The 23,744-nt window shown below is 40.6% G+C and overlaps 3 protein-coding genes across 7 annotated transcripts; all 3 read left to right on the top strand.

Annotated features, from left to right (window-relative positions):
* Positions 1 to 3,197: 3,197 nt before the first annotated feature.
* On the top strand, positions 3,198 to 10,777 carry pigs (phosphatidylinositol glycan anchor biosynthesis, class S). The gene is made up of 12 exons (XM_027153340.2): positions 3,198 to 3,314; positions 3,513 to 3,652; positions 5,496 to 5,607; positions 5,699 to 5,788; positions 5,869 to 5,960; positions 6,109 to 6,346; positions 7,464 to 7,606; positions 7,700 to 7,814; positions 7,917 to 8,062; positions 8,162 to 8,262; positions 8,377 to 8,587; positions 9,158 to 10,777. The coding sequence occupies exons 1-12, from the start codon at positions 3,296 to 3,298 to the stop codon at positions 9,434 to 9,436; spliced, it is 1,686 nt and encodes a 561-aa protein (XP_027009141.1). The 5' UTR covers positions 3,198 to 3,295; the 3' UTR covers positions 9,437 to 10,777.
* Positions 10,778 to 11,628: 851 nt separating this feature from the next.
* Positions 11,629 to 16,352, top strand: srsf1b (serine and arginine rich splicing factor 1b). Of its 4 annotated transcripts, XR_003441556.2 has the most exons (7): positions 11,629 to 11,788; positions 11,869 to 12,065; positions 12,849 to 13,018; positions 13,311 to 13,483; positions 14,154 to 14,478; positions 14,902 to 15,020; positions 15,685 to 16,352. XR_003441556.2 is itself a non-coding variant. In XM_027153444.2 (5 exons), the coding sequence occupies exons 2-5, from the start codon at positions 11,872 to 11,874 to the stop codon at positions 14,340 to 14,342; spliced, it is 726 nt and encodes a 241-aa protein (XP_027009245.1). In that variant the 5' UTR covers positions 11,629 to 11,788; positions 11,869 to 11,871; the 3' UTR covers positions 14,343 to 16,352. The 4 variants fall into 4 exon arrangements, 1 of the variants encoding a protein (XP_027009245.1); XR_003441555.2 differs by having other exon boundaries at positions 14,902 to 16,352; XR_007138949.1 differs by having other exon boundaries at positions 14,154 to 15,020.
* A 2,314-nt stretch (positions 16,353 to 18,666) lies between these two features.
* Positions 18,667 to 23,322, top strand: dynll2b (dynein, light chain, LC8-type 2b). Of its 2 annotated transcripts, XM_047805989.1 has the most exons (4): positions 18,667 to 18,833; positions 20,897 to 20,974; positions 22,460 to 22,596; positions 22,806 to 23,322. In XM_047805989.1, exons 3-4 carry the CDS (start codon positions 22,465 to 22,467, stop codon positions 22,941 to 22,943), a joined length of 270 nt encoding a protein of 89 aa, XP_047661945.1. In that variant the 5' UTR covers positions 18,667 to 18,833; positions 20,897 to 20,974; positions 22,460 to 22,464; the 3' UTR covers positions 22,944 to 23,322. The 2 variants fall into 2 exon arrangements, with proteins under 2 accessions (XP_047661945.1, XP_027009142.1); XM_027153341.2 differs by lacking the exon at positions 20,897 to 20,974 and having other exon boundaries at positions 18,673 to 18,833.
* Positions 23,323 to 23,744: the final 422 nt, after the last annotated feature.

Raw genomic sequence — 23,744 nt, 5'->3', positions numbered from 1 at the left:
AAACACACTTAAGAGGAAATGCTGGAATGCAGAACGAGGAGATCTTAAAAGGTCATTTTGTGACACCGGTTCTAAACTCGCTAATCAAATAGTGTTGCCTGCATGGCCGAGTTATTAACACCTTATTTGAGTTTTTTTTTTTTTCTTTTCTTCTTCTTCTTTGTTTCGGTTCTAAGTATTTGATTCCACTGCGCTCGCTCCAGATCCCTGTAGTTCTTATGTCTCGTCATTCTGCTGTGGGGGCGAGCGCGGAACAGTGGGGAACAATGATCCATTCCAGATGTTGTAACTGTCCAAAGCATTGCAAGGTGTGTGTGTGGACGCAGTGGCATACATATATATAGGTCAGTACTTCTGTGTGCATCACAACAGTTTTAACAACCAACAGAGGAACGTTATTTACTCCATAGTACCGAGTGTCCTGGATCGCTCGCTCCTCTACTGTCTGATCGTCATAGAATGCTAACTGTATTAGTTTCCTGTTTTGTGTAGTGTGCTTGAATGTACTACTTTCTCTCTCCATCTTTGTAGCCTAGCGATGCAGAGACGGTAAAGTTTATCGGTTTAATATGCTGGTAAGGACCTAACCATGGAGCATTTCGAGTAGAGCGGTCACTGCTGATTTGGGTAAACTGTGATGTTGTGATGTTCTTCCCTAAGCACTTGATGTCAAGCAGAAAAATATAATATAATATCAAATAATAAAATAAAAAAAACCATTAAAATCCCGGATATGTCTCTTCTGTTGTTTTTATGCGGATGACAAAATGTCGTGTTTGTACTCCACTGAAATGGATTTCTTTTAGATTTGTTTATCTTGACATGAGTGGTCATTGTATACGTACAGTAACGATCACTAAATGATTTACGGTGTAACAGGAAGTTCTCTGAGGTCACGTGACTCAACGAATGGAGTCAACCAGCATGCAGTTAAATGAAATGTACATAAATTCAAAAATCCCTGTAAGAACGTGAGTTAAGATATACCTTTATTAAGATATACCTTTTATTCGTCCCACAATGGGGACATTTTACTGTTACAGCAGCAAAGAGTAATAAAATGCAAATATATAAAAAGAATAGAGGCATAATGTAATACACAGTATGTACAAAACAAAATGTATAAAAAAGATGCACATATTGCATGTTTTTCAAAATTTCTGTTATTGCACATACTTTTGTTATTGTTTATTATTGCAGTTAAACAGTAATAAGTGTGTATTATGGTGACTGGTTCACTGGGAGCAGCTTTGGTTGTAAAGACTAATAGCAGCAGAGAGAAAAGAGCGTCTGAAACCGTTTCATACAGGAGGTGAGAGTCGTTCTCCAGCAACGATGATAGTTTTGCTACCATCCTCCTTTCTCTCACCTCCTGTACAGTGTCCAGAGGAATCCCCAGGACTGAGCTGGCCTTCCTGATCAGCTTGTCCAGTCTCTTCCTCTCTGCAGTAGAGATGCTGCTGCACCAGCAGACCACACCATAGAATACGACTCAGGCCACCACAGAGTCAAATTCATGAACGAGGAGCTATCAAAACATCTCCAGGACAAATAATGGTTTGGTTATTTAATTAATTTATTTAAAACAACAAATAATGAGACACCAATCATCCCGAGCATGCATCAAAAATCCATGATCAAGTATGAGGTATGTGTTTGGAGTAGCATCCATGAAGCCAAAGTTCATCCTGGAGAGATCTGCACTTTACAGCCCAGTTAGAGCCTGGATGTGCCAAGAAGCATGAAAGTCAATCTTTGGATAAATAAATAAATATATATATAAATAAATAAAACATCCACTTGGAGCACTGAGAACTTTACTATAGTAAAGCATGGAGGTGGAAGCATCACTTCCCTTCCCTTTTTTTTAAAGGCAGTAGGTCAGTTTAAAGCAATGTAATATAAATGTAAATCTTTAGAGCTCCTTATTTACAGCTTATTTACTATAACATTATTATATTACTATAAAGGGTTTTAATATTGCAGTTGTGACACATAGCTGGATTATTATGAGGTGGGTGGTGGCACGATACCCCAAGGCTGAGCTCTTACATGACTTTGTCACTGGTTAATAGGAAGCATGTAATAGAAGTACAAATTGCTACAGAAAGGATGTTGAAGTGTTGAAGCCAATGCACTTAAAAAGCATGTTGGAAGAAACTAAATGCAATGATGGATATCCCAAGCTCATTAAATGCAAGAATGCAGCACATTGGGACCTCTACCCAGCTGTGTGTGTGTGTGTGTGTGTGTGTGTGTGTGTGTGTGTGTGTGTGTGTGTGTGTGTGTGTGTGTGTGTGTGTGTGTGATTTATGTCTAATTCCTACCAGCTAACAAAGCATGTTGTAGCATTGTATTTATAATGCATAGACTGCAAACACTCACCGCCGGCCACTTTAATAGGAACAACGTTACACCTGCCTGTTAATGTAGTTCTCTAATTCAGCCAATCATGTAGCAGCAGCAGCAAATACAGGTTTAATATAAGTATAATGATGCTGAGGAAAAAGAGTTAAACAGAAATAGATTTTTGAATAATTACTGATTTCTGTTATAATTTAATTTTCCATGTTATTATTTGTTGCTGGTTTTGATTGATAATGATTTAATGGCTCCAACTTTGGGCAGCTACAATTCCTTTTTTAGTTTGCATCCAGAATTTGCATTCTGCTTCATTTATTGAGTTCATTCCAAATCTATCTATCTATCTATCTATCTATCTATCTATCTATCTATCTATCTATCTATCTATCTATCTATCTATCTGTCTGTCTGTCTGTCTGTCTGTCTGTCTGTCTGTCTGTCTGTCTATTTATTTATTTATTCGTTTGTTTGTTTGTTTTTCATGCATTTTTTTATTTATCAATTAATTAATGAATTTAATTTTATATTTTATATGATGTTTATTTATTTATTTATTTATTTACATTTTTAGTTGTTTGTTTATTTATTTATTTATTTGTTTATTTACTAGTTTGTTTGTTCGTTTATTTATTTTCTGCGTGAATTAAAAAAACATAAAACCAACTTACTTTCTGTTTCTGACAAGAAACTACAAAAAAAAGCAAAAATGAAATCTTTCAAAATTAAAATCTTAACGTAGACAAACATAAAAATATATATATATATATATAATTTCAAAACGACTATTATTGCTTTAAAAAACTCTTGCTAAGGCTTCCGTACAAAACACTAAACCCGCCTCTTCTTTGATTTGATTGGATAAACGCGATTAGAATCCTTTTCTCTGATTGGTCAGTGCGTACGTCATATGCGGTAGTGCTTTCATGCAGCAATGGCAGCAATAGAGACAGGCAAGTAATTCATAAACATTTTACATATAGTGTTGTTTTTGTTTGTTTGTTTGTTTGTTTCCACATCTGTTTGCGATATTATTCATTTTTGTTTCATTCTGGACGATAAATATGATTGTTGGATGAATATGAATGTATGTAGCAGGATAAAGCTGGTTTTATGTCATTATACTGTTTTATTTTGTTCTGCAATGACAGAAAAACGTCGTGGTAGAAATGCTGCCCTGTCCATCGCCACTGTGGTTATTGTGCTTGGCTTGCCTTTATGGTGGAGGACCACAGAAACCTACCGAGCCTGGCTTCCATACTCCCAAATCTCTGAGCTGGACTCATTACAGGTATTTTACACCTGTAACATCAATAGATTTGGTCACCAGCCTTGTAGATGTGACATCCATAGATTTGGTCACCAGCCTTGTAGATGTGACATCCATACTGTAGATTTGGTCACCAGCCTTGTAGATGTGACATCCATAGATTTGGTCACTAGCCTTGTAGATGTGACATCCATACTGTAGATTTGGTCATCAGCCTTGTAGATGTGACATCCATAGATTTGGTCACTAGCCTTGTAGATGTGACATCCATAGATTTGGTCACCAGCCTCGTAGATGTGACATCCATAGATTTGGTCACTAGCCTTGTAGATGTGACATCCATAGATTTGGTCACTAGCCTTGTAGATGTGACATCCATACTGTAGATTTGGTCACCAGCCTTGTAGATGTGACATCCATACTGTAGATTTGGTCATCAGCCTTGTAGATGTGACATCCATAGATTTGGTCACTAGCCTTGTAGATGTGACATCCATAGATTTGGTCACCAGCCTTGTAGATGTGACATCCATAGATTTGGTCACCAGCCTTGTAGATGTGACATCCATAGATTTGGTCACCAGCCTTGTAGATGTGACATCTATAGATTTGGTCACCAGCCTTGTAGATGTGACATCCATAGATTTGGTCACCAGCCTTGTAGATGTGACATCCATAGATTTGGTCACCAGCCTTGTAGATGTGACATCCATAGATTTGGTCACCAGCCTTGTAGATGTGACATCCATAGATTTGGTCACCAGCCTTGTAGATGTGACATCCATAGATTTGGTCACCAGCCTTGTAGATGTGACATCCATAGATTTGGTCACCAGCCTTGTAGATGTGACATCCATAGATTTGGTCACCAGCCTTGTAGATGTGACATCCATACTGTAGATTTGGTCACCAGCCTTGTAGATGTGACATCCATACTGTAGATTTGGTCACCAGCCTTGTAGATGTGACATCCATAGATTTGGTCACCAGCCTTGTAGATGTGACATCCATAGATTTGGTCACTAGCCTTGTAGATGTGACATCCATACTGTAGATTTGGTCACCAGCCTTGTAGATGTGACATCCATAGATTTGGTCACCAGCCTTGTAGATGTGACATAGAGGAATAGATAGGGGAATAAATACATACACACTGTGAACTATATACATCTAATAATAATCTAGAATTTTTATTCTGTTAATTCTTATTTCTTTTATTATTCGTTAATTCCTTTATCATTAATTATGTTTACCTTCTGCTCTGTGTTTATGTTCTGTAAAGCTGCTTTGAGACAATGTCTATTGTAAAAAGCGCTATACAAATAAAAACTTGAATCTATAGATTTGGTCACCAGCCTTGTAGATGTGACATCCATAGATTTGGTCACCAGCCTTGTAGATGTGACATCCATAGATTTGGTCACCAGCCTTGTAGATGTGACATCCATAGATTTGGTCACCAGCCTTGTAGATGTGACATCCATACTGTAGATTTGGTCACCAGCCTTGTAGATGTGACATCCATAGGTTTGGTCACCAGCCTTGTAGATGTGACATCCATAGGTTTGGTCACCAGCCTTGTCGATGTAAATCTATTCATTCATCCATCTGTCCATCCATCCATTTATCCCTACATCTATCCATCCATCCATCCATCCATCCATCCATTCATATATCAATTTATACATTCATCCATCCATCCATCTATTTATTCTGCTGTCTCTAGCTTTAGTTATGAACAGTAAGGGTCTAAGCTGATGCTCTGGTTACACATTCAGACCCAGTGTATTTTGGGGTCTCTGACATTACACTGAACAGGTGATGTTGTGCTCATGATCACTGTGTTGATGGTTTGTCTACAAAGCTCCAGTTAAGCGTAGAGGTCGAGGTGGTGTTTTCTCGAGGAACCCTGAGCCCCGAGCAGCAGAAGAAGGTCCCACTCAGTCAGACCCGAGAGCAGGAGCACCAAGTAGACGGTGACTAAAAGATCCTTTTAAGTTACTGATTTGTTTAAAAAAAAACCCCTGTGAATTGTTTCTTATCTCCTGCTTTTTCTTAATGCTGCAGCTAAGAACAGGCTACGGTACAGATACGAAACCAAGTACCGCACAGCTACCATCATGGAGGAGGACGCTTTAAATCAGCCCTCAGCTCAAGGTACTTTGTAATCTGTAGAAACGTTTAGAAATATATCCTGGTTGTAGTTTAAAGGATTTAATGCTTCTTTCTTCTCACAGAGGCGGATCTTTCTCTGCACACGCTCAGTGAGAGCGCGTGTGGCTCGGTCGTGGTGTACGTCGTCCCCGAGTCCTCCACCTTGTTACCGGCTGTAAGATTCGCTAAAAATTATTCATAATAAACTTTATATCAGAATTGCATTTATTCTATAGATTAAGATTAGATCACGTTCTCCAGGGATGAAGGACGTATTATAGATTATTGAATATCTGCTCTGCCTGCTCTGTCTCCACACAAAGGATGTGAAGGTGTATGTGGGTCAGTGGCGCACCGCCCTGCTGCGTGCCGCTCCGCTTCCTGCCTCTGGGAGTCTGAAGGAAGTGCTATCCGCTGTGGAGCCTCAAGTCAAGCAGGTGATCGACACCATGTCCTTCAGCCACCAGGAAATCATTGGTGCTCTGAGTGACCGTATCCGTATCAGCCAGGTCAGCAAGGAGAGCCTGGTCGACAGCATGAGGGCCACCAAGTCCAGTCCAGGTCAGAGATTAGATTTATATCACCGCTGAAGAAATGATGTAAGACATAAAAACGTTCAAATCGCAGCCTTATTGTTTCTATAGCAACAACTTCGACAGGAACTCGTATGGTGGAGGATCCGGAGGACTTTGCCGTTTTTGAATCCTGTGCTTGCAGCATCTCTAATTTGAGGAGTTTTCCACAAACATGCAAAAAAAAAAAACACGTAAAAAAATCAATGATTTGGGTTAAAAGTCTCCAGTTTCAGGGCTCCGCATTCAGGATGTTTTCCTCCATGAGAAAGTCTTCATGACCAGATGTTTACTCTCTCCTGTTTCTCTGTACCTTAAAGCGGTGGGCTTTTCAAAAACTTCGAAATAATGTCTGGTATCGAAATAATTGCTGCAATAATATCCCCGAAAACAGGAAGTTACTTCCCTTGTGAATCTTCTAAAACTGTAAAAGCAGAACGTGCGTTAATCAAATAAACAGAACATCGCTGTTGACGTTTGGAAGGTTGTTGTGGTGTAGGAGGAATAAAACCCTGTGAAATGTTGAGTTGATGTTACTCTTAAAATAATTGTAATAATAATAATTAACTAATTATTCCATGGGGACACGGTGGCTTAGTGGTTAGCACGTTCGCCACACACCTCCAGGGTCGGGGTTCGATTCCCGCCTCCGCCTTGTGTGTGTGGAGTTTGCATGTTCTTTTCCTCCGGGTTTCCCCCCGTTTCCTCCGGGTACTCCGGTTTCCTCCCCCAGTCCAAAGGCATGCATGGTAGGTTGATTGGCATCTCTGGAATATTGTCCGTAGTGTGTGTGTGTGTGTGTGTGAATGAGAGTGTGTGTGTGCCCTGTGATGGGTTGGCACTCCGTCCAGGGTGTATCCTGCCTCGATGCCCGATGACGCCTTGAGATAGGCACAGGCTCCCCGTGACCCGAGAAGTTCGGATAAGCGGTAGAAAATGAATGAATGAATGAATGAATGAACAAATTATTCCATACGTTACATCTATCAACACCTTCTGACCAATCAAAATCGAGAATTGAACAGTAGTGAGGTTTCAAACAATGTTCTCTTTTTTTTGTCTGAGTCTTATTTAGTCTGTATGATTTTTATTTCTTCTTACTTCAGGTTATGAAATAACGTTCAGCTTGTTGAACCCTGACCCCAAATCCCACAGCCTGCACTGGGACATTGAGGGAGCTGTTCACAGCTACATCCAACCTCTTCTGAACAAACTGAGCCCCATCGCCAACTTCTCCGTGGACTCGCAGGTACTTAAGATTAAAAGTTTTGCTCTTTCTTGTACCTGTTGTGTCGTGTTAAATATATATATATATAAATCCGAGTCGGTTTCTCTCGCTCAGATCCTGTACTACGCCGTGTTGGGGGTCAACCCTCGTTTTGATAACGCCGTATCGGCGTACACTCTGAACGCAGCCAGTCTGGCGCACGTCATCAACCCTGTAGAGGCCAGACTAGGTGCGGACATTTCTACTACGGATATCAACATAAAAACAGGTTATTTTAAAGGCTTCGAGTGACAAATATTTGAAAGAAGATTCTCTCGTTTGTCTCGATCAGGCTCCAACGCTGCGTCTTCGTATCCGGTGCTGAACTTCCTGCTGTATGTCCCCGAGGCTCATCACTCTCCACTCTTCATCAGAGACTACAAGAAGAAGGAGGTGCCTTCAAACGCGTTCCACAGCCCCCGCTGGGGAGGGATTATGGTACAGTCCTCCAATGTTTGCTTCACCATCACCATTTTCTTTATTCTTCACTGGTTTTTGTGTCTTCCATGTATGTCTTTATCTGTTGCTTGCTGTCAGGTGTACAACGTGAACGACATGTATGGCCCCGAGGCGGACTTTCCTGTCCACATCGACATCAACATGGCTAAAGTAATGGGTGTCTTCTTGGCACAGTTGAGGTCGGACCTTTTCAAAGTCTTTAAAGATTTTTGTTTGTTTGTTTGTTTGTTTGTTTGTTTGTTTTTTCACAACTGTTCAATATTCCGCTCTGTTTCTGTCTTCCTTTCTCCCAGGCTGTTATTGGGCGTCCAGAAGACACAGCCTCCCCCTGGTTTCGTTCTGCAGAGCCCAGGCAGTGCCGGATTGGCCGACTGGGAGCTGGACCGGCTGCTGTGGAGTCGCAGCGTAGAGAACGTGGCCACTGCTACGACCACCATCACATCGCTGGCTCAGCTCCTCGACCAGATCAGCAACATCGTCATTAACGACAACATCGCGCAGCAGGTGAGGAGATGGAAATCACGGCATCGCTTCATCACTCCTCCCTAGTAACGACAGACAGACGCTAGAATTCCAGTCTGAGACATTGAGAACCAGTGAGGTTTAGGATGAAAACATGAGTCACCTTTTTATGTTATTATTGTATAATGGGATAGAGGGGCAGAGGGAGAGAGAGAGAGAGAGAGAGAGAGAGAGAGAGAATCCATATCGTTCATGCGATGCCATTTGGTCTTCTGTCTTATTTAGAAATTAGAGCTGGAGAAATTTTTGTCTGAATGCTGAGATTTAATTGTGAGTGTGAGTGTGTGTGAGTGTGTGTGAGTGTGTGTGAGTGTGTGTGTGTGAGTGTGTGTGAGTGTGTGTGAGTGTGTGTGAGTGTGTGTGTGTGAGTGTGTGTGAGTGTGTGTGAGTGTGTGTGAGTGTGTGTGAGTGTGTGTGAGTGTGTGTGTGTATGTGTGTGAGAACCACATGATACAGTTCTGTGCTAAACACCACTTCATTTCTCTCTCTCTCTCTCTCTCTCTCTCTCTCTCTCTCCCCCTCTCTCTGACTATCCTGCTATTTCTGTCGCAGGTGTCCAGTGCGGTCGCGTCTCTCCAGGCTGCCACGGCTGAGCTGGAGGCCGGGAACCTGGCCTTTGCCCTGCAGTACAGTCGCGAGGCCATACTGGCTTCTGAGAGAGCGTTTTTCGACCCGTCTCTCTTACATCTTTTATACTTTCCTGACGACCAGAAGTTTGCCATTTACATCCCTCTCTTCTTGCCCATGTGTGTTCCCATCGTGCTCTCACTGCTCAAGATCGTCAACGAGATTAGACAGAAACGTGCTGAAAAACTGGCCAAAAAGGACTAACACACACACACACACACACACACACACTCACACACACACACACGGTGCCTGTGAGTGTTGTTTTAATGCACTGATTGCTCACTACACTGTAAGTTGTTACTAAAGACAGTCTATTGTGTAGATATTTATTATTTTCTGTTTAAATTCCGAACTATGAAATCTTGAATAGTTTTCATATAATTTTGAATGTTATTGTCACAGAACCAATGACGTTTATTCCTTTCTTTCTCTACTACAAACCAGGTTTTGATTTAAATTTTCTATACATTTTTTTTTTAAATGAAATGAATATGCAAAAAAACCTTTTTTTATCACTTAATTTCCATGTCCTTTAATATATCTTTGCCGTAAATCCGATTATAAAACCGAACCGTCTCTATTTCACAGATTCACTCCCTGTTTCTTTATCTTTGGTTTTTTTTGTGTGTGATTTTTATTTTGTCATTATTATTCTTTTTTTTGCTTCAGAACAACATTAAATTGGGAAAAAAAAAACACACCACCTCTACACATGGACATAACACAATGTATGACGTTAGTGGGCAAGTCGTGGCCTAATGGTTAGAGAGTCTGACTCGTAATCCTAAGGTTGTGGGTTCGAGTCTCGGGCCGGCCATGACCGGGGTGCTCTTGAGCAAGGCACCGAATCCTCCAACTGCTCCCCGGGCGCCGCAGCACAAATGGCTGCCCACTGCTCCGGGTGTGTGTTCATGGTGTGTGTGTGTTCACTGCTGTGTGTGTGCACTTTGGATGGGTCAAATGCAGAGAACAAACTCTGAGTATGGGTCACCGTACTTAGCCGTATGTCACGTCACTTTCAGCTGTAAATTTATAGACACGGTGTGTAATGTATGTTTTGTCAGAAATCCACTCAGACTCAGTATTTTGTCCACATCTTGTTGGATTACATCAAAATAAAAATCATCAGGTGTCGATGGGCAACAAGTTCTAACTAAGTTCTACACGTATTCTGTGTGAAATCTGTAGGATTGTGCAATTTGCCTCATTTTAACTTACTTAAGTCTGGATTTAAGTCTAGAGCTGAGATAAATAATGCGCACTGTAGCCAAAATTTATTTGTTTGTATCAGGACAAAAATCTGTTCTAAGGAAAGTATTAAACCTTCCTGTAAGTCTTATGCTTGAGCTTCAGGGGAAGTGTTTAATATTTAAAACGCACGGCGATCTGATGCAGGAAGCCATAAAATCTGCTTTTAATCATTAATTGTTTTAAATGTGATTTAAATTTCATTTGTTTTTGTTGGGAAATCACCTTCGATTGCTACTGCCTATGGGCTCAGACTGACGATTCCAATAAATTGTGGTTTTATGTATTTATTTATATCACTAGATTATATATTTTTTTTTCTGTTGATGTCTTGGACACGTACAGAGTTGATGTAATTAAGGAAGTTAAATCTGGCACGGTGATATGAGGCAGTCACATAAAAATATAGAAATCCACATACAGATTTATGACAGAATTGAACGGCGTGTGACGTCATTCTCGTTCATCCAAAATAGTTTTCTTTATAAACGAATTATGCAAATTCTTGAAAGAATTTGTCATGGTGAGAGTGTATGTGTGTGTCTGAGTGTGTGTGTGAGAGGGTGCATGTATCTGAGAGTGTGTGTGTGTGTGTGAGAGAGAGAGAGAGAGAGAGAGAGAGTGTGAGTGAGTGTGTGTGAGAGAGAGAGAGAGAGAGAGTGTGAGTGTGTTTGTGTCTGAGAGTGTGTGCGTGTGTCTGAGTGTGTGAGAGTGTTTGTGTCTGAGAGTGTGTGTGTATGTGTGTGTGTGTGTGTGTGTGTGAGAGAGAGAGAGAGAGAGAGAGAGAGAGATGATTGACAGGAGACCCATCCAAACAGCAAACATTCCTGATATTTATCCTAAATATTTAATTTTTGCATGTAATAAATGAATAAAATGTACTATTGCACCTTAAAAACGGCACATGAAATAGACTTAAGTATTAAAAGTACTTAATTTAGCACATTTTCCCTTGTTGTCCCTTAAACCCATAGATATCTCTGTCTTAAACCGACTATTAAACAAATGGACATTTTTACACCTTTAACTTTTTGCATCATCTTTGAAGCGCGTGACCGCTAGTATCTGGGCTGCGTCTCAAATGGCTCTGTTTTGCATACGTAGGGCACTATGTAGGGTGTATAACCCGGCCACAGGACACTTCTGACGTAGTACACCTAGGTAGAAAATACGACGCCATTTTGATTTCAGCCCTTGATTTGTATTCGCTTGCGGCTCCGAAGCAGAAGGAAGAAGCGAAGACGCCATCTTAGGTGCGAGACGTGTTTTTGTCTTTATCGTGTTCGGAAGCCCTGTTTAACGCTGGTGAGTATTTATATGCGTTTATATGGAAACACCGTTAGTTTTATTCGAAGCGCGTATATTAAAACGTTTGTTTGTGTTAGAATATGTCTAGCGGTGGAGTGATCCGAGGCCCTGCGGGAAACAACGACTGTCGGATTTACGTGGGGAATCTGCCTCCTGACATCCGCACCAAAGACGTCGAAGATGTGTTTTACAAATACGGAGCGATACGTGATATCGACCTGAAAAACAGAAGAGGAGGACCGCCTTTCGCTTTTGTCGAGTTTGAGGACCCCAGGTACAAACTAATCACAAACAACCCTGTCGTGTCGTATTTAGCTAGCTTGTTGGCTAACAACATTAGCTTGTTGGCTGGCTAACATCGTTAGCTTGTTGGCTGGCTAACATCGTTAGCTGGTTGGCTGGCTAACATCGTTAGCTGGTTGGCTGGCTAACATCGTTAGCTGGTTGGCTGGCTAACATCGTTAGCTGGTTGGCTGGCTAACATCGTTAGCTGGTTGGCTGGCTAACATCGTTAGCTGGTTGGCTGGCTAACATCGTTAGCTGGTTGGCTGGCTAACATCGTTAGCTGGTTGGCTGGCTAACATCGTTAGCTGGTTGGCTGGCTAACATCGTTAGCTGGTTGGCTGGCTAACATTATTAGCTGGTTGGCTGGCTAACATTATTAGCTGGTTGGCTGGCTAACATTATTAGCTGGTTGGCTGGCTAACATTATTAGCTGGTTGCTAATACATTTTAGTAATTCATGTTTTTTATACTGTTGGTAACTTAGGTGAACCTGCTCATAACCAGCAGCTGCGATGTGAGAACAGTGTTCAGATTTTTTTGGGAAAGTCTCTAACCCTTGAATCGCTAAAGCTGCCTCAGGCTCACAGTCTGAATTCTTCACATTAAAACAGGAGAAACATTGCAGATGAGATTAGCCAGGAGTTCTGGAGTGACCCTCTTAGGTAGAAGATTTCTGTTCAGTGGAAAGAGAAGGGATTGAGCTGGATTAATGCTAACTAACATAGTGCATATGGATGCTTGTTAAATGCGTTCGCTTGCTTTATTTTCACAGAGATGCAGAAGATGCTGTGTATGGAAGAGATGGTTATGACTACGATGGCTATCGCTTGCGTGTGGAGTTCCCCAGGAGTGGCAGAGGTGGGGGAAGAGGTGGAGCTGGGGCTCCCAGAGGCAGATACGGCCCTCCGTCCCGGCGCTCAGAGTATAGGGTCATAGTTTCAGGTCAGTACATTCTTCATATTTTCTTGTTGTAAAAAGGGTGCTTTGCGTTTAGACCTCAAACAGCTTGATCTTTTATTTATTGACCAGATGGAAGGATTTCAGTACAGTAAATAACATTTCAATAAAAAGTGTTGGCGTTATTGAGCTTTCAAAATTTAATAGCTTCTGTGTAGGTACTTTTTGAGCATCGATTATTCAGGTCTCTAAACTGTAACAGCCGGTTAATAAAGAGAGCAGATGACAGACTAAGCGCTTTGTGTTACTGTGTTAACATGCCCTCGTTTGTCCACAGGACTCCCTCCTAGCGGAAGCTGGCAGGACCTAAAGGATCACATGCGTGAAGCAGGTGATGTATGTTACGCTGATGTTTTCCGAGATGGCACCGGTGTTGTGGAGTTTGTGCGCAAAGAAGACATGACCTACGCAGTGCGAAAGCTGGATAACACTAAGTTCCGGTCCCACGAGGTACGTTTGAGTTTCTGAATAGGAACCGCCATTGGGAAGGACAGGACAGGACAGGGCATAGCTTAAGGATTGGGATGTTTCAAGGTAAGGTTGTCAGAAACCCGTGGTGGAGACACATGGACTAGGAGGATCCAAGGAATGGCTTACTTGAATGTAAGTGATTTTGCTATTGGGCTGTGCATTTGACACCAAGATTTGTGCTAGCGCTTACTGTTCACAACATCCCTTTTTTACCACTCCTATGCTGTCGATTCCATTTTGTAGATTGTACGCTTCATTATTTCGGGGCGGGGAGACGCTTCAGATGGAGCCAATGGAGCAAAATAGCCATGCTCTCTCTCTCCTGTCGATCAGTGACATTAAATATTTATGGTATTTGAGATGTCATGCATGCAGAAGAGGGCGGATAACACTTTCCTCCAATCGCGTTGCTCCGCCCCCAGACGTAGCATGACCAGCAGTTCAAAAAGATAAGATCAGCAGGCTGCACAGGTCTCGGAGGAAGCATGCGTTAGCCTGTTGTACGAATGCTGGCTAAATTGTCAAGTGATTTAAAAAGGTTGAAAACGTTTAACGTTTTGTTTCAGGTCTGCAAGCGGTAAGTAATTCCTAAATTAGTAAACTTCTTAGCTGGTTCTGTGTTAGAAAGGGATCTGTTGTGTCTTTTTAGGGCGAGACAGCTTACATCCGCGTAAAGGTGGACGGCCCACGCAGCCCGAGCTACGGGCGCTCACGCTCTCGTAGCCGCAGCCGGAGTCGGAGCCGAAGCAACAGCCGAAGCCGCAGCTTCTCACCACGCCGCAGCAGAGGATCTCCACGTTACTCACCCCGTCACAGCCGCTCTCGCTCCCGCACTTAAACTCTCACAATACAGCTAGCTCTCCAGCCACAAACACACACCCTGTGTTGCCCACCCTCATCGGACCCCCGCTTTGTACTCCATGGTCATCTTGACTTGCCTCGCCTTCTCGCGGCCCGAATCAACGTCTTCATTGGTTTGCAGTGGAATTTCCATAAATGAGTCTTTTCATTTTAATAATCTAGCTAAAGATCAAATGAAGTGTAGCTAAATGGATGTTCCCGTTTGTCTTCCTTCACCCTCAACTTAAAAAAAAAAAAAAAAACACCCTACCTATTGTTCTGTCCTGTCGTATCCTTTCCCCCTCATCCCTTGTGTCTTTTGTTCTGCATTTATATTTTAAATAGTGTTTCAACCCCATTGTTTGTACATGTGTAAGACAAGGTAGATTTCCAAATACTATAAAAAAAAAAAAAAAAAGTCTTGTTTTGAGAAATTGGCTACTATTTTTGTTAGTAATAGGGTTTTTGGGGCGGGGTAAGTCGAGTTTTAATTTTGCTGGTTAGGATTTTTGTTGCAAAACTGTTCTATTTTTACCTTTTCGTGTGTCTTTCTATAGACAACAGAGGAGCAGGATTAAAGAAAGCTTTGGAATAAAGGATTGTCAAGCACAGTTCATTCATATTAGGATAAAGCGTATTTGGAGGAGGAGGAGCAGGCGTTTCAATTTTGGCAATGGTATGATGACAAGCGTCTTTAGACACCTTCAAACAAAAATTGCAGGGTTTTTTTTTGCTTTGTTTTTGTTTTTCCCCCTCCGACTTTCAGTAACCTGATGTAAAGTTTGTTGCTTTGTCATTTTTACCCTCCCTTTATAGTTCCCTCTCCTTTTTTATTTGACCTCTTCTTCATTGGCCTTTATTGCCAAGCATGCATGTGTTCTGTCTTAATGCCATGCTCGTGCATACGTCAGAATTTTTTTTTTAATTATTATTTAAAGTTTTATTTTTTCCCCCTTTTCTTGTCCCAAATATAAAACATTTGTCATTTAAAGTGGACCTGCCCGGACTGTGCCATTCTTGAGCAACCGCAGAAACATCTCAGGAGATACTGATGGAAGAAGGTTTGCCTTGGGCGCTTGTAACAGTGTAAATTGCAAATCCATTCAGGAAATACTGCATTGTTGTTGCTGTTTGTGACTATGGTACAATGGTGTAATGTTAATACGGTGCTTAAAGGTTTTGTTAGATCATGTCAAGTTAAGTAATGATTTATTCTTTGGAGAGAGAAAAAAAAAACCCAAACAAAAAGTTACACCGCGCCTATGATAATCTCTTAGAAGCTTTTGACATAGCTGTGATTCTAACTTGATCCCTCTTTTTGATTTTGCTGGTATTCAAAGGTTTGGATTGGAGGAGGGACACACTGTCTCCCGATCCTTGGAGCCGGATCATTGGATCAGTTCAGGATCAGGAGCAGGATTAGGATTAGGATAAGGATGGATACATACATGGAGCAGGATCAATTTACCGGGAGCGGGAACCGTAGGAGAGGATCCCAACCCCCTCACCAAACCGCACTTAATGGAGATAACAAAAAAAAAAGCAGAAAACATTTCAATTGGCTTTTCTAGAACCAAATTTATTTTTAAAGAATTTTTTTTTTCCTTTTTTTGTTTTTGCGGAGCCAGACCAAAGAGGCGCACACTGAAGGGATCCTGCAGTCGTTTTTCTTTTATGAGATGAGTTTTTGGTATAAAGTGGAGCAGAGCCGGGAACCGGGAGGCTGGATCAGTTGCTTTGGATGGAATCCACATGAGGAGCTGGGTAAATAGAAGGATTTAAGGTTTTGGGAGGGTGGGATGGGATATTAATAATGAAGGGGGATTTTGTAGTTTATTTAGGGATTCAAATATACAAAATGCTTCTGGATATTTTTTTTTTTTTAAGATGTGTTTGAATTGGTGGGATTTTCTGAATTGGCTACTTCATATTTCTAGTTTGTAGTGTTTTTGTTGTTGTGTTTTTTTTTTTTTCTTCCTTCTCTCTTTCAATAAAGGTTTGAAATCCAGCCGGTGTGATGTTTTTTTTATTCGTTACTTTGTGGATTTTGGCCTTCGATATAAATCAAGATCAACAGAAACTTTTAAATAAAGCCAGAGAAATTTAAGTTCTAGATTTGTAGTTTGATTCTGTGGATATTTTTAATACCGTACCCCGTGCTATTTATTGCAAAAGCCGGGCTAAAAGGTCTCAACTACTCTTGCAGAACTGCATGTAAAATAATACCTCATGAATGATAGATGAATACTAAGAAAAGTAAGCTTCCTGTGACACCGGGCCATGTTCTTGTCTGCAGTGGTTCATACTCGTGTAACCGATGCACCTTTAAATGGCTCCAGTGTACTGCTTTTGCAAGTGAGAGTAAAATCGTATGCCATCGTTAGTGATGAGCGTTTCTGTAATTAAAAAAGACTGGAACCTAAATTTAGAGGGTTTTTTTCTTTTTAACACAAATTTCTAATGGAGGGGAAACAGACTCTGGGCTCACACATATATGGCCAAAGTTTGTGGGCATGTGATTATTACATCTATATGAGGTTTTTCCCCAAACTGTTGACCTGGAGCACCAATCTCCACAGCTACCCTGGAATCAGAATCAGGTTTATTGGCCAAGTGTGGAGACTTGATACGTGATATCGTTCCAGCTGTTTCTGACTCTCCAAAGTACATAAATATATAACACTATACATTTATCTTTGAATATGCGAGACAAAACAGATTACACACGATAAAGTGAGACAATACACAATAGACAGTGTGAGTATTAAATATGAATACAGAACATATGAGAGATCAGTAATGTACATAAAGTTCTCAGAGTGCATGGTAGTGCAAAAAACAGTATTGTGTGATATTGTGTGATATTGTGCTTTTGTACAATATATACAGCAGCAGTAGTGTGTGTAACATATACAGATGATGTGATGACTGACAGTTCTGATAATGCAGTACTTCTAGATATAAAGGAATATAATTATAGTGAGGTAGTTGTTAATCAGGGTGATTGTCTGGGGAAAGAAACTGTTCCTGTGTCTGGGAGTTTTGGTAAACAAAGCTCTGTAGCGCCTGAGAGAAGGGAAGAGCTGAGGTTAATTTTCCTGCCCGGTTTCTTATGCTTACATGGTACAAGTCTTGGGGAGCAGGCAGGGGGGCAGCAAGTTGCAGTCTGTTCCTGTCCCGTTTAGTTGCTGCTCCAAACCAGATAGTGATGGATGGATGTGCACAGGACAGATTCAATGACCGCAGTGTAGAACAGCATCAACAACAACCATGGCAGACCGTACTTGACATAAAAAGTAGATCCTAGTCTTTGCTAGGCCGAATATCAAGTGTGACGCTTTCCCAAAGGATTGGTGGTGGTTTTGGCAGAAAATATACGTTATGTATACATGTTAAAACTTCTAGTCCCGGCCCTATGAGGGCCTGTTCTAAGAAGCGATGTAAGTGATGGCATTACCGACTCGTTTTTCAGAAGGTTCAAGAGGTTAACGTTCTGTGTTGTTGATAAGAAGGTTGGGGTTTAAGCTCCAGTGCTGCCCCTGTTGGGTCCCTGAGCAGGTTCTTTAACCCCATTTTGCTCCAGGGGCCTTGTAGCACAGCTGACCTTGTGCTCTGACCCCATCTTCCTTTGCAAATATACAAAGAAATCATTGTACTGTGCTGTAATGTTTGCGATGGAAAAATACAGGCTGGATTCGTGTTCAGTTGTGAACACTGCATACTATCTGTATGGAACTTATGTCAGAACCTGTGGCAGTTTCTTAAAGGTTCTCCGGGTTCGTCCGACAGCCCGAGGTGCTTCGTTGCATCTCGGTGTAGACGTTCGTTTGAACGGTGTCCTGAGTGACGTGAACTCCGGATCCATGTCGACTGTCAGAACCCTCGGATCCTCCAGACGGTTAAACAAAAAAGCATCGTGTTTACTCCGGTGTTACCAAATGAGCCATTAGGAGTGTAAACACACACCCACACATACACACTTACAGTAGTACAACAGCATTTCACATGTTAATCATACATAATGGACATCAAATGAAAAGTTATGATTGTAATGATAATGTTTTATTGATATAATAATACAAATGAAAAGGTTATGTAAAATATACATCATTTCCAGTGAGTCTGAGGTAAACGAGGCCTGAGTGAGAGTGAGAGAGTGAGTGAGAGTGAGAGCTTGTCATCGTCTCCCACCGTAATGCATTGTGGGATGAAATAAAACGCTGGCAGTAGGAAGCTAGTGGAAAACAGGGGTACAGCCGACGCCTTAGCCAATCAGAGTGCAGGTGCAGTGGTGTAGGCGTGGCTTACGTGTTCTCACCTTCCCCCTCCCTCAGGATACGTAGTTGAATATGAGTGAAAATCGCAGCCGTCGCGTGGATAGTGGAAAAAGGTGAAAAGCCGTCTGTTGTTAAAAACGTGGCGTTGTTTGGTGGTCCGTGAAGCGAATAAAACAAGACGTCTGACCGGTTGCAGAGCTCGTTAACACACGGTAAGCTTTGTGTTTGTTTGCCTCGCGCACAAACATTCATGCGGCATTTATGGTCCCTTTGTGTGCGCGAGGACAAGTTTATTAGTGAGCTGCAGGTTTTTTTATTACACCTGTTAATATACGTGCATATTTATTAGTTACTTTATTTCTCATGGGTTCATCCTGATTTGTGATCTGGAGTGACGTGTATTTTACGTTTCAGCTTGTCTTTTTATGTCTACACTTTTTTTTATTTTTTTATTAATTGATCCTCACACATGACACCGATTTATAATACATTTATTTATCTATTTATTTATAAAATTATTTTTTTTATTTTTGAAATTATTATTTTTTTTATTTTTTTTTTGTCATTTTATAAATGAAATAAATACAAGTTTGAAATAAAACATTATTTATTATTATATCCCCCCTTAATGCGAATCTCGTGCATTTAATATCCTTCAGGTTTTAATCATAAGCAAAGCCTGAAAATCAAATTGGATTCAATTATCATTTCTATTTTACTTCAGAATTCTATATTAATATCTATCTGGATCGTTCTGTCGAGTTGCTGATATTATTTAGTTGCTCAGGTTGAATGCATGGCTTTATTATTATTATTATTATTATTATTATTATTATTATTATTATTAATAATAATAATAATAGTAATTTATTTTATAGGTTATTTTATTTATTTATTATATTTTATTTCTATTGCATTTAAGTGCATATTTACACACTGCAATAAGCACAAATAAATCTGAATGACAATAATAATAATATTAATAATAATAATGACATGGCTTATTATTTTTTAATTTCAGATTTATATATGGGCACACATTGGGCACAAAATGCAAATAAATCTGAATTACAACAATATTATTATTATTAAGACATGGCATTATTATATTGAAATTTTGATTTATTTTTATTGCATTTAACACTGCATATTTACACACTGCAAAAAACACAAATCTGAATTACATAATAATAATAATAATAGTAATACTATTAATGACATGGCATTTATTATTATTATTATTATTATTTATTATTACTGTTTTGTAATTCAGATTTATTTCTATGGCATTTTAAACAGTGCATATTGACACACTGAGTAAAAATCACAAAAATATGTCAAAGGGGAAAAAACCGACAGTCATGAGACGAGATGAAGAAACCTCATGAGGAGCCAGAAAGTTTACAGCTTTTTATAAGTGTACAGAAGTGCAAATTGTGTTGAAATGATCTTCAGTATAAGCACCAGGGATATTATTTTTAATGGATAGTATCCAGATTAAGTTATTGACTGTATAATGAATGAACCAATGGTCTTAGTTTGGAGGCCAAACCCTGAGTCAGAGGGTAAAGGCTGAATTCTGTTAGGGGTCCAAGCACTGAACCATAAATGTGATCATGACTCTTGCATTATTCATGGATTTTTTTTTTTTTTACCCTTTATCCTGGTAATCAGATAGCACAGCACTGTAATGATTTGATTTTTCAAGCTGTATTAAAAACATGGTCATCTGGTGGTTTGTGCTTGAATACCCCAATAATCATCCAGTCAAATCTATGGTTCGGTGCTTGGACCCCTGTAACTGTGCTCTATAATTTTATTAAATAGATCAGAAAAGAGCAACCGTATATATGCAAATTTCTCAATTGGACCCATTCACAGGTCAATGAAACCTGCTGCATTATTTGTAGACGTTATTTTTATGGTATTTAATGGTAAAATAAATTAGTCAAGATACTTGTTATGCAGTGCATATTATATGTTGTATTATATGTACATGCTTTAGGATTTCTTATAATTGTGGGCCTAGAATACCTCAGGAGTCCATATCGTTGACCCCAGCCCGCCCCCGGTCCATTTGCATAAACCTCATACAAGAACCGTACGACTGTACACACTCCTCTTCCACCGAATGACATTTAAATCCGTCTGATTGAACAGGACACGGCCTTGCGCTGCACGCTGAAGCCCAATCTAGCCACTCGAATTCAATAGCAGCTTATTGTATTTGTCCCTGGACCACACAGTGTATAGCATTGAGTATTTTACTCTCCAGGAAATCCAGCAGGCTGTTGCTTGTGTCGTCGGGAAACGGGAGTCTCTCGGATTGTCGATCGCGGCGGCTTTTATAACGGTTTGTTTCTTTTTATCAAACTGTTTCTTAATTGTTTCCCTAAACGTACACAAAGCAGCCATAAACCTGAACATGCCCCCAGACTTTCAATCTCCAGAACGTGAGATTGCTGCCTCGCGCCTGGTTATGTTTTGTAATTAGCGTTAATATAAATTCTGTGGTGTGCTTTTTGAACAGAAGCTGATGAATCCGTCGGTTTTGCTTTTGAAGCTCGGCTAAGATCAGGTGCATTGCTCATACTTGCATTTTGTATGACTGCAGGGAAAATGTAGAACATGACACTTTATCCAGCCCGATAAGTGCAACTCGAGCGTTCTGCATAATACGAGAGGGGGAGACGTTCGCCTCGCCGTGTTTATCGAGTTGATTTGCTCTCTGTTAATTGTCACGTTGCATTAAGATAACAGCCGGGTGTGCTGCTAACAGCCCTGGGAAATACTACAACGTGTAATACGACCCTGTTGGTCCGGTTTATACAAAATACTACAAACAACAAAGGTTTTCGATAAGATTTCTTTCCACACAAAAACGCAAACCTTTCCTGCGTTATCTCACAGGAGCAAGTTCTCAGACTCTTCGCTTCCTTTATAAACAGGAACGAGGTTTCCTTTCTGGATGGTCGGCATGAAGTAGCTAGTTAAAGGTTTATCTTTGATTAAGCTCGACCAAATGAGCCATTATTGGCTGTAAACATACGTCTATTTAAGGCTGTGGTGGGTAAAGGTGCTTGTGTATATAAAGCCAATAATAGCTTTGGTTGCTGGTGGGATGGATGATGTTAATCTCGCTAGAGATGCTTTGTCATCCTTACAGACAAAGTCGGATCTAATGTAATTTGGTGCTTGATGAACACAAGATGGATGTGGAAGAGGGCTGAACATTTCACTCTGTGTATTACAGCAAACTGATGTGGCACTTTTGAAAAGATAAAGGTGGCTGACTTCATACGTCTCAGATAAAGCAGGTGTTGGTCCTCGCGCTCGCCTGTTGGTAGTCGTTTTGGGATATTGCTAAATATTCAGCGTGTTGCCGGAGTCTTAATGTTCTCTACAGAGGAACCTTTTTTACAGAGCCGTTTGTTGCAGCGTCAGAACTTGGACCACCGCGTGGCTGGTCATAACTGGCTTCTTGCGGTTTCCACAAGAAGGAAATCGCAGCAGGGATCCACTCGAGCCTGTCGCTAAGCAATGCACTAGACTGAGGGGGGGGACGTGGTCCCTGCATGTGCATGTGCAGCCTTGGCTTTCAAAGAACAGCCATGTTCGTGATTGGGCCTAATGAGCTGAGAAGTGGCGATTTCTAAATTGGGAGGCGGAAAGTAGAAAATAGTCCTTCGCTGCTTTTAAAAATAGCGTGGCTCTCATGTAAGAGAGGGATTTTATTTAGTTTGAACTGAACAGATCTCTGACAAAGAAACGAAATCCCAGACTGTCCTGTTTACGCCAATCAACTCTGTCTTTCTGTTTCCGACTCTCGTGTTTTCAGACATCATGACTGACAGAAAGGCCGTGATCAAAAATGCTGACATGACGGAGGACATGCAGCAGGATGCTGTGGATTGTGCCACACAGGCCATGGAGAAGTACAACATTGAGAAAGACATTGCTGCCTACATCAAGAAGGTACTGCTTTTAAATGCCTTTACATGTTCTATGAGGGGTGTGTGTAGCCTCATGTACACGTTATGTAGTGATCGTATCTCTCATAGAAGTGATAGATGGAGATGTGGCACCAGATGGCATATTGAGCATTTTTTTCTTCCTCAGGGAATAATGGCTTTGGCCAGCGTTAATGATTTTTACAGATTTATTTTTTTTTCCTTTTCTGACAGGAGTTTGACAAGAAGTACAATCCCACATGGCACTGCATCGTGGGACGGAACTTCGGCAGCTACGTGACGCACGAAACGAAACACTTCATCTACTTCTATCTTGGTCAAGTGGCGATCCTGCTCTTCAAGTCAGGCTGAGAAAGGCTTTCTAATTTCCATCGCACAAATTCTGAGCTCAAGCTCCGAACCTGGACTGTGATGCACTGATGACTGATGCCAACACACACACACACACACACACACACACACACACATACACACATGCATACACACGTACATCTAAACACAACCATACACATACTCACCCTGAGAAAATAGCTATGGAGTCTGTCCATAAGTGCATGGACCGTGTACAATATTTAATTTGTATATGTTGCTTTCCTGTAGTTGCTCTTGACTTAAAGCAACTTTTTTTGCTGAGTATTTTTGCAAAGTTGAATTTTTGTTTTTGCACTAAAGTTGTATAAACTGCTTTGACTGCTGCATTTAAGTAATATTAAAGAATAAATACATCATACATCGAGTGTGTTTTTTTTTTTTTTTTTTTTTAAATTATTATTTTTTTATCTTTCCTCGCTGTGTTGGCTTTAGTTACTTTATCTCTGATCAGTTAGACAGTGGAAACATTTTGTGATGAAGGAAATGAGAAGATCGTTCCCGTTATACCAGTGTTGGGACTTGGAACAAGCTTTACGGAGCTTCATGGCTGATCCTCATATCTGTACTATACGTGATGAAAAGCTGGTTTATTTAATATTATCCTTTGATACTTGACCGTATTTTGTGCATACAGGAATGAATGTGATGAAGTGAATGTATAACGGGTTCTTTTTAAAAAGAAGGGTCCAATAAACATGCTTATCCTAGCTTTTTGCTCTGCAGTGTCAATTTTAATGTTTGGTCTGAAATTTACTCATTTTAACCACATTTTCAATTTCT

The sequence above is a fragment of the Tachysurus fulvidraco genome, chromosome 21 (assembly GCF_022655615.1).
Source record: "Tachysurus fulvidraco isolate hzauxx_2018 chromosome 21, HZAU_PFXX_2.0, whole genome shotgun sequence".
Lineage (NCBI taxonomy): Eukaryota > Metazoa > Chordata > Actinopteri > Siluriformes > Bagridae > Tachysurus > Tachysurus fulvidraco.
This window is presented reverse-complemented; position numbering and strand designations above follow the sequence as displayed.

Excerpts from the sequence above, each read along its gene's own strand:
- dynll2b (XM_047805989.1), top strand. The coding sequence starts at position 22,465 with ATGACTGACAGAAAGGCCGTGATCAAAAATGCTGACATGACGGAGGAC. Across the intron at positions 22,597-22,805 it reads TTGCTGCCTACATCAAGAAG|GAGTTTGACAAGAAGTACAA; the intron begins GTACTGCTTTTA and ends CTTTTCTGACAG.
- srsf1b (XM_027153444.2), top strand. The coding sequence starts at position 11,872 with ATGTCTAGCGGTGGAGTGATCCGAGGCCCTGCGGGAAACAACGACTGT. Across the intron at positions 13,019-13,310 it reads GTATAGGGTCATAGTTTCAG|GACTCCCTCCTAGCGGAAGC; the intron begins GTCAGTACATTC and ends GTTTGTCCACAG. Across the intron at positions 13,484-14,153 it reads CTAAGTTCCGGTCCCACGAG|GGCGAGACAGCTTACATCCG; the intron begins GTACGTTTGAGT and ends GTGTCTTTTTAG.
- pigs (XM_027153340.2), top strand. Across the intron at positions 5,961-6,108 it reads CCTCCACCTTGTTACCGGCT|GATGTGAAGGTGTATGTGGG; the intron begins GTAAGATTCGCT and ends CTCCACACAAAG. Across the intron at positions 8,588-9,157 it reads ACGACAACATCGCGCAGCAG|GTGTCCAGTGCGGTCGCGTC; the intron begins GTGAGGAGATGG and ends TTTCTGTCGCAG.